Source organism: Pseudopodoces humilis, chromosome 1, assembly GCF_049639895.1.
Source record: "Pseudopodoces humilis isolate 2021_Gansu_Grassland_sample_001 chromosome 1, ASM4963989v1, whole genome shotgun sequence".
Taxonomy (NCBI): Eukaryota; Metazoa; Chordata; class Aves; order Passeriformes; family Paridae; genus Pseudopodoces; species Pseudopodoces humilis.
This window is the reverse complement of record NC_142200.1, coordinates 21,866,791-21,881,582: the sequence shown is the minus strand read 5'-3', so window position 1 is coordinate 21,881,582 and position 14,792 is coordinate 21,866,791. Positions and strand designations below refer to the sequence as shown.

The 14,792-nt window shown below is 41.9% G+C and overlaps 1 protein-coding gene across 2 annotated transcripts in view; it reads left to right on the top strand.

Moving 5' to 3' along the window:
• LAPTM4B (lysosomal protein transmembrane 4 beta) overlaps positions 1-14,792 on the top strand; it is a 56,891-nt gene that overhangs the window by 7,426 nt on the left and 34,673 nt on the right. For both annotated transcript variants that reach the window (XM_005517002.3, XM_088066045.1), the window contains exon 2: positions 10,176-10,287. In XM_005517002.3, the coding sequence (XP_005517059.1) occupies positions 10,176-10,287 (112 nt within the window). The remainder of the gene's footprint in view (positions 1-10,175; positions 10,288-14,792) is intronic.

The following is a 14,792-nucleotide window of genomic DNA, read 5'->3' as shown; positions in this document are numbered from 1 at the left end:
AGGAATTAATATGGACTTGAGCCTAGCACACTCTTCCTGGACCTCCTGTGGGTCAGCTCTTTTTCAGGTGTCTGCAGTCAGCTCTAACTATTGTTATCCTGGTTCTCAGCCTTGAAAGGGGTTTTGAGAGTGCTGTGACTGTTCTTCATTTTGTTGCTGGTATGTGCTGAGCCAGTTCTTGTTCTATCCAGAGATATATTAAGCTGCTTAAAACAGGACAAATGCTTTTGGCAGAAACACAGGTTTGTGAGAGATTTTCACCTTGGAGAGCTGAATTTCCCAACAGTGAAACAGCTGTGTCCAGACAGACAGGATACATGTGATCGTGTTCTTTACTATTTCAGTAATTATCTGTACTGTACCAACCTTCCACTTCTTCCTTGCATAACTAAATCCCTGCCTTGGGTTGCAGGGTGCTTCAAGGGTGCAAGCGGATCTTGCCTGTGGTGGCTTCATATGAATAATGGATCAATGATTTGGTGTGTTTTGGTGTTGGTTTTTTAATGAAGTGGTCGAATGTGGCTTGCTCTCAAACCAGACACTGTCCTCCCAGCAGTGGCACATGTCCAGAGAGGCTGGAGGGACTCTGGGCACGGACAGCGCTGTGGGCTGCTGTGGGTGTAGGACACAGAATGTGCTGGCCAGGGCCACTGGATACCTGGACACTCCAGCCCAGGTAAGCAGCTACAGCGATCTTGCCTGGCCCATCCTCTGTCACAAGTCCACACAAAAATCTAGATCTGTGGGAGCTGCCACAACTCACATCTTTAGCAGCATGCCACACTTTAGCAGCTCTGCCCTCAAGCTTTCACAGTCACCTGCAAGGCTCAAACATGCATTTTTGGAAGTCAAGGGCAAATGCAGAAACCAAACAAATCCCAGCTGAACAACCCTTTTTCTGATAAGGGTTTATTGCATACCAATTCTTTACTAGTTCTCTACTGCATCCTCAACCAGGATGACCTTAGGAGAAATTGTGATTTAATCTGGCAATGATATAATTGTGTATATTTTCCCCATAAATATTTCCCTAGAGGCTGGGCAGAAGAGTTCAGCAATCATTTTCAGGGCTTTCCTTAGACACAGGTTAGACTTTCTTTAAATACAATGGAAAAGTAACAAAGACTCCACTGATAAATTTGTAAACAAATAGCTTATTTCCTTAAATCAGGAAAGGGCTAAGATTAAATAATGTTACAATCCAGTTACTAAAATTATGAAAGAGATGCCTCTGCCCAAATTAGGGTGCAAGCAAGACCATATGCCAGAGTCAGTAGTATGGATTTTATTTAACAGCAAATGGGAGGTAGAGAGAGATAGAAAGAAAAAGGAGGGGGGAGAAGAAGTGACAGAGAGACTGATTAAGTAGAAAATATCACCACTCCATGGATCCTGATGGTGACCCATTGATGCTGTTCTTCTGGTCTTCTTTGTGGTAAGGGTCCCACAAAACACAGAGTTCAATGGATTAATATGCACTCAGGCCAGGTGGGAATGCCCAGGGACGGCCCCTGCAGGGAACGAGTTTGACTCATCTCTTGCAAAAGACTCTGGAGCAGCTGCATCACATGCAGTGCTCTGGTGCAAGGCCTCTGGAATAAATCTGGGGAGCACTTTGGGGGGTCTTTGAAGGATTATGACACCCCCTCAGCTGCCTCCCATGTGAATGTCCTGGAGATGTGGCCTGTGGGGTTGGGGGTTTCACAGCTGGACAGGTTGGTGTAAGGGAGGATGGGTGTTCACTCCCTCTGACCTGAGCTTATGCCACACACCCAAAACTCTCCTCCTCCTCCTTGGCTGGGGGGGAGTCTGTGCAAACCTGGCCTCAGCAGATGAGTCTGTGGGCTATGGCCTCCCCCACCTCAAACCCAGCCAGAGCTGATTTTCAGGACAGCTGCTGGGTTTGACTTTATGTGGGATACTTAATTCTCCCTCACCCTTGTTTGCTTCTCCCTAGACCTGAGATGACTGAACAATAGTGTCACCTCTATCTTATCTCAAGTTCCCTTAGGCATCCTAACTCATAATCCCAAATTCCCCTCAGGAGGCATCTTCAGGGAGGGGAGGCTTTGGTGGTTGCAGCTTCTTTATACAGTTTTGCCATAATGGGCAAAAAGTCCTTCATAATAATATTTAAGCCACAAACCATAAAATTTCAGTCTCTCACAAGTATATAACATATTAAACTCTATCTCTAGGGAGGCAGAAACCTCTCATGTGCATATTGCAAAATCTGTCCATCTATTTTTTTTTTTTTTAATAAATTTAACCATTACATATTTCAGTAATAACAGACCTCTTGTGGTTTTAGTTTTAAGCCTGTTAAAAGGGTGGCAGTGGGCAGTAATTCAGTCATTTGTATGGAAGAGTGCTGGTAAATTATTCTTGACTTCCTCTAGCAATTTAATCAGCATAGTCTTTAAAGTTCAGTGTTTAGTGTCATCACTAAGTGCAATCAAAGCTGAAATTGTGTATAAAGTCTGACTGAAATACTTTATGCAGCTTTCTATTATATGCTCTCTATAATACAGACTTTGTAATATGCTAGTCTGAGCCTGCCTGGATCATTCTTTGCCTTCTCATAAGTAGTATGGAAGAATAGAGACAAGCATTGCAGACTCTACCCTATCTTCTTCAAATTCAAGAATATAAAATCCTAATTGCTGCTTGTGACCTGACTAATGCTCTCCCTATTCCAGCTCAGTATTTCAGACAGCAGCCAGAACCATGTGCTTTGAGGAACCACACACAGAGGAAGAACAGCTTGTTCAACTTTTTCTTTTATTCTCCTATAATGTTAAGGTTGGGCAGTCACCTGAAGCAGGAAGGCTTGTATTTTGTTTTTAAGATCTTTTGTGATATGACTTTGGTGATATGCATTTCCTCAATATATAGCTCATCCTTTTTGAATTCGTTCAACCTTTTGGCTTCAGTAATAATGCCTGATAATGAGTTTCACTGGTTGAAGGAATGAAGGATTGATTCCCTTTTAACCCAAGTTCAAGTGTACCTCTTTCTGTTTCCCTTCAGGCTGTTGTGTTCCATTGGATAAAAAGATACTTGAGTATGTCTGGGTTTCTAACTTGGACCACATGTTAAATTGTGCATCGCTGCACATCATCTGCAGCTTGTCCCTAGCACTGGGAAGTTGAAATATTTTCATTAGCACGAGGCAGAAGGCTTACACAGCAGAAGAGAGAGGTGTCTACTCTGACAGCCAGGGTTCTCCTGCTCCTCCATTCCTGGAGCTCAAGCCAGTGGCTGTGGTGTGCTCAGATGTAGCTCCTTTGCCCTGAGAGGGAAAGAGATTGAATTACTGCTGTGAGACTTGTCAAGAAACTTGGGTACACAGAAAGGACTTCTTGTTTCTTCATGTGCTATTTGCCTGCTCTTCACAGCACTCAGCTTAAAATCTTTATTGATGAAATTGCTTCCTTGTCTCTTCTTCAGTCAGAGATCAGAAAAAGCCCCCAATGAACAATAACAAACACAAAACTTTGCCTAACAGGGGGAGACAGAGAACAGATAAAAAAATCTTCCTATATGGGGCAATAAACCTTTATTCATTATCTACACTAACAGAGAAGTTTGGGAAAGGCACCCCAGATATTGCAAATCTACCCTGAGCTAGTTAAATCCTGAACCTGATTTTTTTTTCCTTTGTAGAGATCTTTTGTCCTTTTGATGAATGAAAGTGTTCTCGCTTTTATTAATAGCTTCTATGCCTAAAGAAAAAATGGAGAAAATATGCAAAAAACATGTCTATTGAGAAGGGAAAGGTAGATAGGGAGAATTAGACATTGACATACTTAAATAGATATTTCCCATACATTCTTACTTTTTCTGACAGTGATACTGACCTCAAATATCCAAGTGCTAGAAAATACTTTTCTGTTTAGTTTCAGGGAGCAAAAGTAGTTTACTGAAGTTTTGTTTCTATAATTTCTTTCATAGAGAGCAGGTACCTAGACTTATAAAATTAAGAGTTAAAGCGGAGGTGAGGGTACATAGGTTCTGCTTGAGACTTTCCTAGATTTTACTAAAAATGTTTATGATTTCTTACTACTAAAATTTATGTCCTCGGCAATTTGTTTCCTTAGTATCTGTAGAGAACAACAAACTAAACCATGCCACATTTGTGGGATATGCTAGAACTCTGTGTGCCAGTTCTTACATATTACTGGGCTTCACAGTGTCATGAAACCAGCTCTGGAGTTGTAAAAAGAGGCACAGGCAGGGAGTTAGCTCTCCACCAATGCTGAGGTTTAAGGAGGGCGCTTAAGTGGATCTCTCTTGAGTTCAGTGAGCCTGAAAACAGTCACAGAATTAAACCTGTACGAACATCTTTCACCATCCATAACACTCAGACTGCCACATGCATGGATTCAGTTATAAATTGAACCCTTAATAGAAATAAAGCTGGGGGAGGGGGGACTCTTCTTTTTTTTTTTTTTTTTCCTGTAAATATAGGTATCTCTCTTCACTGCGTTAGAAAGTCTTGGGAGAGCTGCAGTAGAATATTTGTAGAGGGGACCCTGTAGACTTCAACAGACTATTAAAACAGATGTTTCAATAGAAACATCACTGTATTTTCAATGCAGTGTATTGGTTTAAAGTGAGCATATTTCCTCTTCTAAACTCTTTTATCAAAGCTATTTTATTCTGATGAGTTAGGTATCATCAGTAGATCAGTGTTAATGGCATGCTCTTAGGGCCTGCTGGAACTAATTTTATTTTAGATAAGCTGGGATAGATACCATGCAGCTGCACTTCTACAAAACATCTGAATTTATGGTGATATTTGTTTTCTAATCACCTGTTGCTGCAGTGATTTCTGACACCTCTCCCTTGCATTTTATTCCCATGGGTTGCCACAGTTTCTGCTGACCTCTGTAACAAATGACATGGAGAGAAGGTGACTTACTGAAGGTAGAAGTCTAAAATTTTAGTGCATTATATAGTTTCTAATTGCTGGATGCTGCTTGTGGAAGACACGAGGTTGTGTCCTTGCATCCTAAACACTGGCCATTCTCTCCAGCAGAACTGCCTCACATTGTGCTTAAGCTGCTGTTTTTTTATCACAGTGCAGGTGGAAGCAGCATCAGTGGCTGGTGGTGCCAGTCCCAGTCTCATCACCTGCTGCCTGTCTTGCTCATGCCTGCATGCACCTTCCTCACACAGTTGTTACTGTGTTTGAAGTATCTTCTACTGAAATCTGAAATTATGTTTTGTAAACCCACAGCAGGAACTTCAGTTACTGCTCCAATACCTGGGTGTCTCTCCCATAATATTTCCTCTTTCCCCTTGGCTTCATACATTCTCTGGTCTCTATAGAGGAGTTATTTTCCTCCCCTTCATTGATTAAAAAGTGGATGTAATTCCATCTGGCTGCCAGAGAAGTAAGATTTTGGGATTTTTAAAAAATAAATATTTTATTTCCATATCAGAATAAGAGGACAGTTGGGCATATTTAGGACTTTGTGTTGGATCTTTGTCCATTGTGTTGTTAGGGCATGCTGAACACCATCCTGCAGGGACTGAGCCCAGAAGCAGAACTGGGGCTGATCATGGTGTTCACCACCAGCAGGGCAGTGATAAACCAGGGGGAACAACCCAAGGTAAAGAGGTCTGGGAGCGGGGACACAACTGGAGACAAGCTGCAGGAGGGTGCACTCACAGGGCCCACCCAGGACGCATGGCTGGAGGCTGGCATCCTGTTGTACCACTGGGACAGAGACTGATGACCCCAGGCTGACCTGGATGGGGTCTGGGCCTTGGGCAGGGGTGGGGAGAGGCCCAGGCTGGGGCTGTGCAGGTCAAGTAAGGCCTGTTAGTGTCCCTGGAGCTGCCCTCCTGAGCCCCAGCTAGCCCTGGGGCTGCAATCAGCTGCAGGACCCAGTGGTCACAGTTCTCACTTGTTAGTGCAAAGTCTTGCAATTTATTCTTACTGAACACCTGTCGTGGGCAGCGTGGGAGCTTCAGATAAAGTTTATTAAAGAAGCCCTCCTGTTGAGTCACAGGGGAAAAAAAAGAAAGGATCCCCTTGCTTTTTCAAGTCCTCATACAGGAGTCTGGGTATGGCTGGAGCCAGTCTTAACCCCAGGCTTTGTCAACACTTTGTCTAAAGGATTATATAAATATAAGTGAACCTTTATACAGCTTTGACCCACAGAATAAATGACAGCAAGAATAATATATATTTAAATAGATAAATATATATTTTTTATTATTCTAATGATTAGACAAAACTAACTTAATAAGAATTATTTACTGCACAGTATAGGAGCTTTAACAACTGTTATAGTACACCACGAAACAATATTGAAGCAATTGTATTAAAGCTAGCAAAAAAGGTTTATTAATTGATATTTAATTATTGTTAACAGATCGATGTTACCCATATCAATGACCATGGGCCAGTTCTTTCACTCAGCCTTGAAAGATGACCTTGAAGGGCATGCCCACTCAGGGAAGCCTCCACACATGCACTCCAAGAAGGGGTATGGTAGAAGACCCTGCCGTTCAAGGGTGGGACTGGGTGATTGACTGTCAGCCATTAGGTCTGCAGGCCAGCTGTGGCAGCTCAGCAGCTTTAGAGAAGCTATCAGCGGTGCCACTTCTTTGTTCCTTTATCCACTTATTTTACCAGGTCTACCACATTTTCATCTCACTATCTATCAGAGTGTTTAACTTCAGGATTGAGTCAGACTTGGCTTCAGCATTGTTCAATACCAAAGGCAGCATGAATCCTCTTTCTTCATTTACCACTCATAGCTTTGCAAATAGGACACTGTTTGAGTTATTTTACCCCATTCCAGGGAGAGCATCCTGCTACAACCCCACTGCTGTATGGCCATGTTTCAGCTTTTCTGCATCCATAAAAGGAGGGCAGTGTGTCTCACTGGGAAGGTATAGAGTTTAACAGCTTCCCGAAACTTTGCATAATTAAAATGCTTTCTAAGCATTGCTAATTGGTTGTTACACTATTTGTTGCTGAAGGAATGTAAAACATCTTGAAGGAAATTTTGGCCCTATCAAAAGAGCACAGGAATCACTTTTGCTTTTCCTAGAATGGAGATTTCAGCTCTCATACCACCTGCATATACCAACAGGGAATAGTTTTTTATGCTCTTGTCCTTGATTGTGTGTCCTTGGAAAACATTACATCGGTAAGTTTTAGACACACTGAATTTATGCATTAAAGCATTTTTCAAAATTCAACAGACACATCACTTTCAAAACAAAAGGAAAACCCTAATGAACACAATACACCCAACTGAGCACACATTTCTGGGAGAAAGAGGGAGCAAACAAACACGTGGTGTATTCTCTTGCACTGCTGACAGCACAGCTGGAAAGTGCTCAGATGATTATGAAGATCACAAGAGAACAAACTGATAGAATAGAAAAGTAATGCCCTAAAGAGCATTAGAGGGATTCCTACTGACTGCAGCAGACTTCAGATCAAGCAAACACAAGCTATGTCTTATACAGAATTTAAGGCAATGCTGACAATCACATAATGTGAATCAGGACATATCCATAAGGAGAAAGTAGAGTGCGTAGGTCAGCATTTTATAAATTTTCATGGCTGTACTTGTACCCAAAAAATGTCTTTAAAATAGCAACATTCTATACATTTATGGTTTCTGATTGCTTGGATATTTTGAGTACTCTTCTTAGGTAACATATTTATTACTGGCTTATGTCTTCTAGCTTTCCACAAAGGAGTATAAAACAAGAACTAGGTTGTGATATGGAGTTATACATAATGTTAAAACCCTGTAGGATTTATGGAGTGTAACTTTGATTTCGATAGTCAACTGATGTCTTCAAAACCAAGAGAAAGCCAAGACAAGATCATGCTACAGCATTCCCAACATAAAGCTATTTAACTGTCCTGCGTAAAAATACAGTAATGACGATCTCTAACCCCCCTCCAGTCTCCATCTGATTATTTTCTTATTGTTCACTGTGTTGTCTGACTTAAATTTTCTTTTGCTATAATTCAGATCTGTCTACCCAGTGGATCTGGAGGAAGGTCTGTTGCCTTGTTCTTTCTCCCTGCCTTTCTGCTAATAAAAGACTGAGAGCACCTCCCCCTACCTTTTCCTTGCTAAGCAACCCCAGTTTTTTCCCTATCTGTCCTACATTCCAGATGTCTGACTACCCTCTGTTCTGATGCAGGATCCTCCCCAGGGTTTTCCCTTGTACATTTTAGAAGGACTTTGAAACCTTTCTGCAGAGGCCCATGGAGGGCAAGTGGGAGGGTAGTTTATGCATCTAATACCAGGTTTCTGCAGCGCTGCCCACCACTGTGTAGCCACAAGGACGAGTTTATGGGATTCCACTGAGTCGTGTTCAGTTAATTCACTGTCATACCCAGACTCCTTTCTGAGCAGTTGTCACTTACTCAGTTTTTTTTGCCTCACGTTCTTCTGAAATTCTTCACAAATGTGTTTCTCTTTCAGCTTTTTGGTGCTGAATTGTGCTCTGTTGTTGAATTCTGCTCTAGTTGGTCAAAATCATTTTAATCTTGTCTCCCAAAGTGCTTATAGCTTGGCATTGTCAGCATATTAGAGAAAGGTAGAAGTTACGAAATAACAAGTCTCTCAACAGTACTGGAAAATGTACTAATGTACTAATCAATGTGTCTTCTGTGCTGGTTGTGAATCCTTAAATCTGTGGCAGCTGTTCTTTCAGTACAGTTACCCAGCTGGCAGTGCATTCACCTTCCTGCATGTTCAACCAAACCAGGTTTTCCTTGCTCATTTATGAGAATCTCATAATGTCTGTCAAAAGGTGTGTTAAGTTGCAGAGATGTTATCTACTGTTTCTTGCCCTGTCCATAAGGCCTCTTCGTCTGTCAGAGAAGGCAAATAAGATAAATTAATTACAGTTTCTCCTTGACAAGCCCATGGTGATTGTTACTTGTGACCATATAAACCTGAAGTGTTAATGGGGAGACAGCTTGATTATCTGTTCTTATTTTGTTCTTAAATCTCACAGTCTATCTAGAAATTCCTTACATGACCTTCCTGCTTTGAAAATGCATAAACTGTGCTTACTGTTTTTCTGTCTTGTGAACTATTCTCAGCAGTTTTAAAGATTGCTAACAGATCTGGAATCAGCTAGACTTGATGGAATTTACCTATCGAAAAGGATTTATCTTACCTGAGAAATTCTCTAGCCTATTATATCTTGAAATAACCTGTGTTTCTACACCTTCTTGTTGCTGTTAGAAACCTGTGATGAGATTAAGATGACTTTGAAGTGAGAAACAAAGCAATAAAATTCATCTTTCCAAGCATACTGTTTTCAGTTTTCTTTTTTCCGTTTTCTTTTTCACCAGTTATCTTCCCAGTTCTGTAGAATAAGCTTTTAGCCTGGCTGCATTATTTCATGCTGAGCAATCTTCTTTTCTGCAATTAGCTCTCTTCACTTCAAAGTGATATGAGCATTTTGTTCAGATTTGTTGTAAAATACAGCTCTTGGCTACCTCTCCGATCCGTTCATAGCTGATACTTGACAATCCGCTTCTACTGAATCACTTGATATTCTTGGCATTTAATTCACTTACTGCATTTCATAGCCAATGCCCTGGTGGGTGTGAATGTCCATCAGTGACATATGACACAGGAATTGAGCATCAGACACGGGGCTCATGTTGCCACCTCCTCCCACCCCCCAGGCCTCCTCATTTAGCAACTCACCTGAACCAGTGCCTCACTCATGGCCTCTTAAAACACAGCCCTCTCCAGTAACTGAGCTCCTCTTTGATCATCTAGCAATTTTACAGGGTCTGTCTCCAATTCTGGCTCTGCCATGCTGATAGTCCTTGATTACAGATCCCGTTTGTAATAATCTCAGAATGACTGGTGGATGTGCTAACATGCTTTATAGTCTGAAAGAGCAGTGGTAACTTTTCTGGTGTGGACTGGAGTTGGAATGAAATTACATTTTGTTTCATTTCCATGCTGCCATTTAGTGAAGAAGTAAGTCCTGTTTACCAACTTAGAGAAATTAATTGCAGTGTTAGTTAAATACTACAGGTGTGCAGCTGGAAAACAGTCTCTGTCATAGCTGGTGTGAAACAGAGTGGGTATGTGTTGCCCAGAGGTTTTTCATTGGTTACTTTCACAGACTGATCCTTTTCCCTTTTTTCCTCTCTGTAGATTATAAATTCGGTGGTCTTGTTGATTCTGCTGAGTGCCCTGACTGACCCTGACCAGTACCACCTGACTAGTGCTGAATTAGGGGGTGAATTTGAATTTATGGATGATGCCAGTAAGTACAAATTCCCTAATTACTAGCACTCATTGCTCCAGCATTTATGTAACTGTCCTATCATTTCAGTAATTACTGTCCTTTTAATTATTGCTTCACCTTTGTATTTTACAGATGCATTTATATTGTGAAAGGTGTCATGGCACAGTTCAAGCTTGTTTCCTAGTAGTAAACTTATCTGCCACCTACCTTTTAGTAATCAATCCATCTGCTCTGCTGTGTCCTGGCTTGGCAGGGGCAGAGCCAGCCCTTGGCAGGGAGATGTATCCCTGAGCATGGTGCTGAAAGCCCCAGGGGAATTATGCAGGACAGAGGGAGATACCGAGTCTCTGCAGCTCCCAGCGCCACATCCCAAGTGCCTGCACAAGAGCCCACACTGCTGTTCAGACAGCTGAGTGCATTCATTCATGTTGGATGTATTTATGCACTGCCCTGTGCATGTGGTATGACTTGCACAAACCTGCTTGAATAGACACAAATGCGAATATCAACTGTATAGTCACAGGCATGTTAACAATAACACAGAGCAATTCCTTCTCTTACTGAAAGGCATCATAGAAAATCTTCAATAGCATTTCAGAGAAGGGTAAGCCAGGCCATTTATCTCTCCTGTCCTTTGCAAAAGTTTCCTTGGTCCATAACTTTTTCAAGTTATTTGGTGGTTTGTTGATTTAACTGTTGTTTAATTCATATCTAGTAAAGTTTTCCCTCAATGTGATTTTGTTAAAAATGTTGGTTTATTTTAATTTCTGCTCACAAAATGATTACATTCAGCATTTCTCATACTAGTCTGAAACAAGGTCTGTTGCTAATCACACTGGTGTCTTTCTGCTCAGAATTCCCCCATCCACAGCTAAAGGTTCTAAGTCCTTTCCTCATTCCTACTGAAGTCAATAAAAATGTCCGTAGGAGAAGCAGTAGCCCCACACATGAAAAAGGAAATTGCCCATTGTTGTGTCAGAGATGCTGGGTATCATTTGAGGGATGCTTATTTCCACAAGGTCTTTAATGCAAATCTGCCTTGAGGGTCTACACTGAATTAATGATAAGGGGTGATTGCTACTTTATTGTGTCTTCATTGAAAAACCACCTACAACTTCCGACTAAAAATCTTTTTACATAACTGGATTTAAGAAAGTAAGGACCATAGTAGATACAGATGGGCTCCTAGCTGATTCTGACATATTAAAACTGACTGCCTTGTCCTAATTCTCAGAGATTAACCTTGGTAATGACTGTCTGTCAGTGTGGTTTTATATAGCCAACATCAGAGGCCTGCCAGTGCCCAAGGCTTTAAAATTGTAATTCTGTTTTGTAATGCAGTAGCTGTCAGATAAAGTACATTGGGGATTTCCATCTATACTTGAAAATTGTGTTTTCTGTATATTTTTATCAAGGCTTCTGAAGTGAACCCTGCAAGACTGTGAAAGGATGGCTTATGGGCCAAGCAACCTCATTTCCATTTGGTAAAGGGAACATTTCACAGGCAGTTAAATTACGAATGAGCACTTGAATTAATCTCTTTTTATTCTTTGACTCCCTCTGGTTTGGTGCCTTACTGAGTAAAGGCAGTTGAATCAAGCTACTGACTTTTATGGTTACTGGAAATAGCTGGCAGGAGATAATTTCTTTCGTCTTTTCTTTAAGCATGACTGTATTTGTTCAAATACAGTGAAATGTTTTATTATGAGATAAATCATCAGAAAAACTTCTACATACTCTTCTCTTTTCCTACTTTTATTTGTCTTTTTTGAAGGAATGTTTGTCATGGTTGCTGCATGCACTGAAACCATGTGTATGAAATACAGGAAGATACATAATTTTTTATGCTAAAGAAGGTCCCAAAGTTGTTATCTATATGTACTTCTGTTGACAAATAATAATGACGCAAACACCAATAGCCGTTTTTCTCATTACTATTGATGCTCTTATCAATAGCAAACAACAAAAAAAATGCAGACACAGAGTTTACATGTAAAATTTGTCACTCCCTTTCTCTCCTGTAAGAGGATCCCTCATAAAAGATCTGAAAACGTCATCTGGAAAAAACTTATCAGCTGTGTCACAATAGTCAAATGAGGTTAATGACAGGTTTCCCTTGACTTCCAAGAAACTGGGATTACCCCGATATTTGTATTCAGATTTATTTCTAGCTGTACCTGGTTTATGGAGAATTTTCAGTTTTCTGTTCCAGCAGTGGAAAACATTCCTGCCATCTGCAGAGCCACAACCAGTCTAGTGGAAACTGCTTGAAAATACTAGTGCAGCATTGATTCTAATTCCAGAATTTAGTGTGGTTCCAAGGGCATCATTACCAGAGGCTCCAAAATACCTGCTTGATTAGTTAAAGAAAAGATTTAGCTGAACACTTAGAAAAAAACTCTAGGCTATTTCTTTTCCCTTCTATTCTAGAAAAGGAAACAAGGGGGAAGAAATCTGCCAAGACTTAACCATGTGGCAGAAGGAGACACCAGTGTGTGTGGTTTGTGTGGTTCTCCAAGATGTACATCTCAGAGCTGGGTAAAATGCTGGGCTCCTTCCTGTGCTGGATATTCAGCTGAGCCCATTTAGTCTCATCTTTCTTTTTATTGTTTCCTGAGGGAGTTTAGAAGCTGGACTAGGGAAAATTAGAAATGTGTGAGCTGCTCAATGTAATACTGCTGCTGTTAAAGGACTAATAATCTCAGAGCAAGAGATGGAAAAGTCCTATAATTCATTTTGACTTCCTAGAGGGTTTTGTCTGAGCCTTCTGCTCAGCTTCTTCAGACACACAGACCATCATCCTGACATGTCAACAGCCCAAACAAGCAGCGGGTGTTGCTTGCTTTTATTTACCGCTGTCATAGTGTCAGAGATGTGTGTGATACCTCACAGGCAACATGACAGCAAGGACTGAAATCCTCTGCATGCCCTACGGAAGCTGAGGGGAACTTTGACACCAGTGTCAGCAACTTAGGTCAAAATCTGCCTGTATCCCTGCCCTGGGGTGGGCAGACAGGACAAGCAGACGTCTCAGGGCAGGGGAGAATAATGTGATGATCTCTCTGCTGAATATGACATGCACCCAGGACTTAAAAATATTAATCCAAATAGAAAAAATTTATAAAGAAATCTACAGACAGCAGGCTTGGACTTCTGCTGAGGGATAAATGGAAGTGGTGGAGTAGGTACATTCCTGCCCCAGTCCATCAACACCACCTATGTAGTATGAGTCCCAGATAGAGGGAGGCACAGAAAACAAGTTCCCTTCCCAGTGTAGGATATTCAGGGCAGCATCTTCCCCTCTAATTTTATACTCTGCAGTAAATGTGCTGGGTTCAAAGGTGCAGAATACTCTTTCCATCTCATTGCCCTCCTCTCCTTCCCAGGGAGGAAATGCTGCTGCTGTGCAGGCTGTAACCCAGGAGGCTGCACAGTGGCTGACAGCAGTGGCATCAAGCTTGCACAAGGAGCCTGGAGGAGAGAGCAAGGCAGTAATCCTTAGCTGGCAGTCAGGAGGCTCTGGGATAAATAAGGCTGGGAGAATGGGAGAAACTGCCTAAGGATTGCAGGCTGCTGATCAGCAGCTTTGTGGCCCCTGTCGTCAAAGCTGAGAGCCAGCGATTAACTCCAGGACTGGGCAGGTGATGAGGATTTCAGGTCTTCATCACTCCACACAAGTCCTGCCTCAGGGACTGGCCTTGCTGGCTGCTCCTGCCTGTCCCTGCACCACCCACCACCAGTCTCCTCTGCAAGAGGAGAGGAGAAGGCAAGGAAATATTTTTGAGATGGATTTGAGGGAGCTTGAGCTGCAGCTTGCTGTGCACACAAGTACCCCATGACAGGAGCTCTGCCCAGCCCCAGCAGCATCTTGTCTCCAAAGAGGCAGGAAAGTAGGATGTCGCTGCAAGGTATAAGAATTAAAAAACTCTGCTGGTTTCTTTAAACCCAAGGAGAAAACTCAAAAAGACATCTAGGGCCATAGGCTGGATAACCCCTTCAGCAGTCCAAGCACAGCCCTTCTAACCATGAATGCCACAGAAAGCACAGCATGGCTGGAAAAAAAAATCACACACTCCTGTCAGTTTCTCATTTAATGTGCTGCATATCTAGTTTCATTCTCATTAATTTGAGCTGACATGGCTCAAAAAACCCAATGAAGCCTTAAATGAGAAAGAACCAGCCTGAGCCAACTAGGACTTGGCATGGTGGAGCACAGCTAGGGAGACACTGGAGACAGGGAGCATGAGTGTGTCAGACCAGATCTTCAATATCACGTTCCTCACAGTTTGCTGGGCTCTGGCTCAGTTGAACCAGTACTGCCACAGACACCAGTAAAGTGGAACCCATGACTCCTGTATCTGCTGCAAATGACAATGGCAGCATCATCTCCCTGGATGCAGGAAGTAAGTGGTTGGGATCAAGAACATATGCATAAGCAGTGCCTCTAAACTGATGATCAGAATCAAAATATTGATCCAAGAGCCTCTTTTACAAGAGGTTACAATTGAGGTTAGTGGCTACAG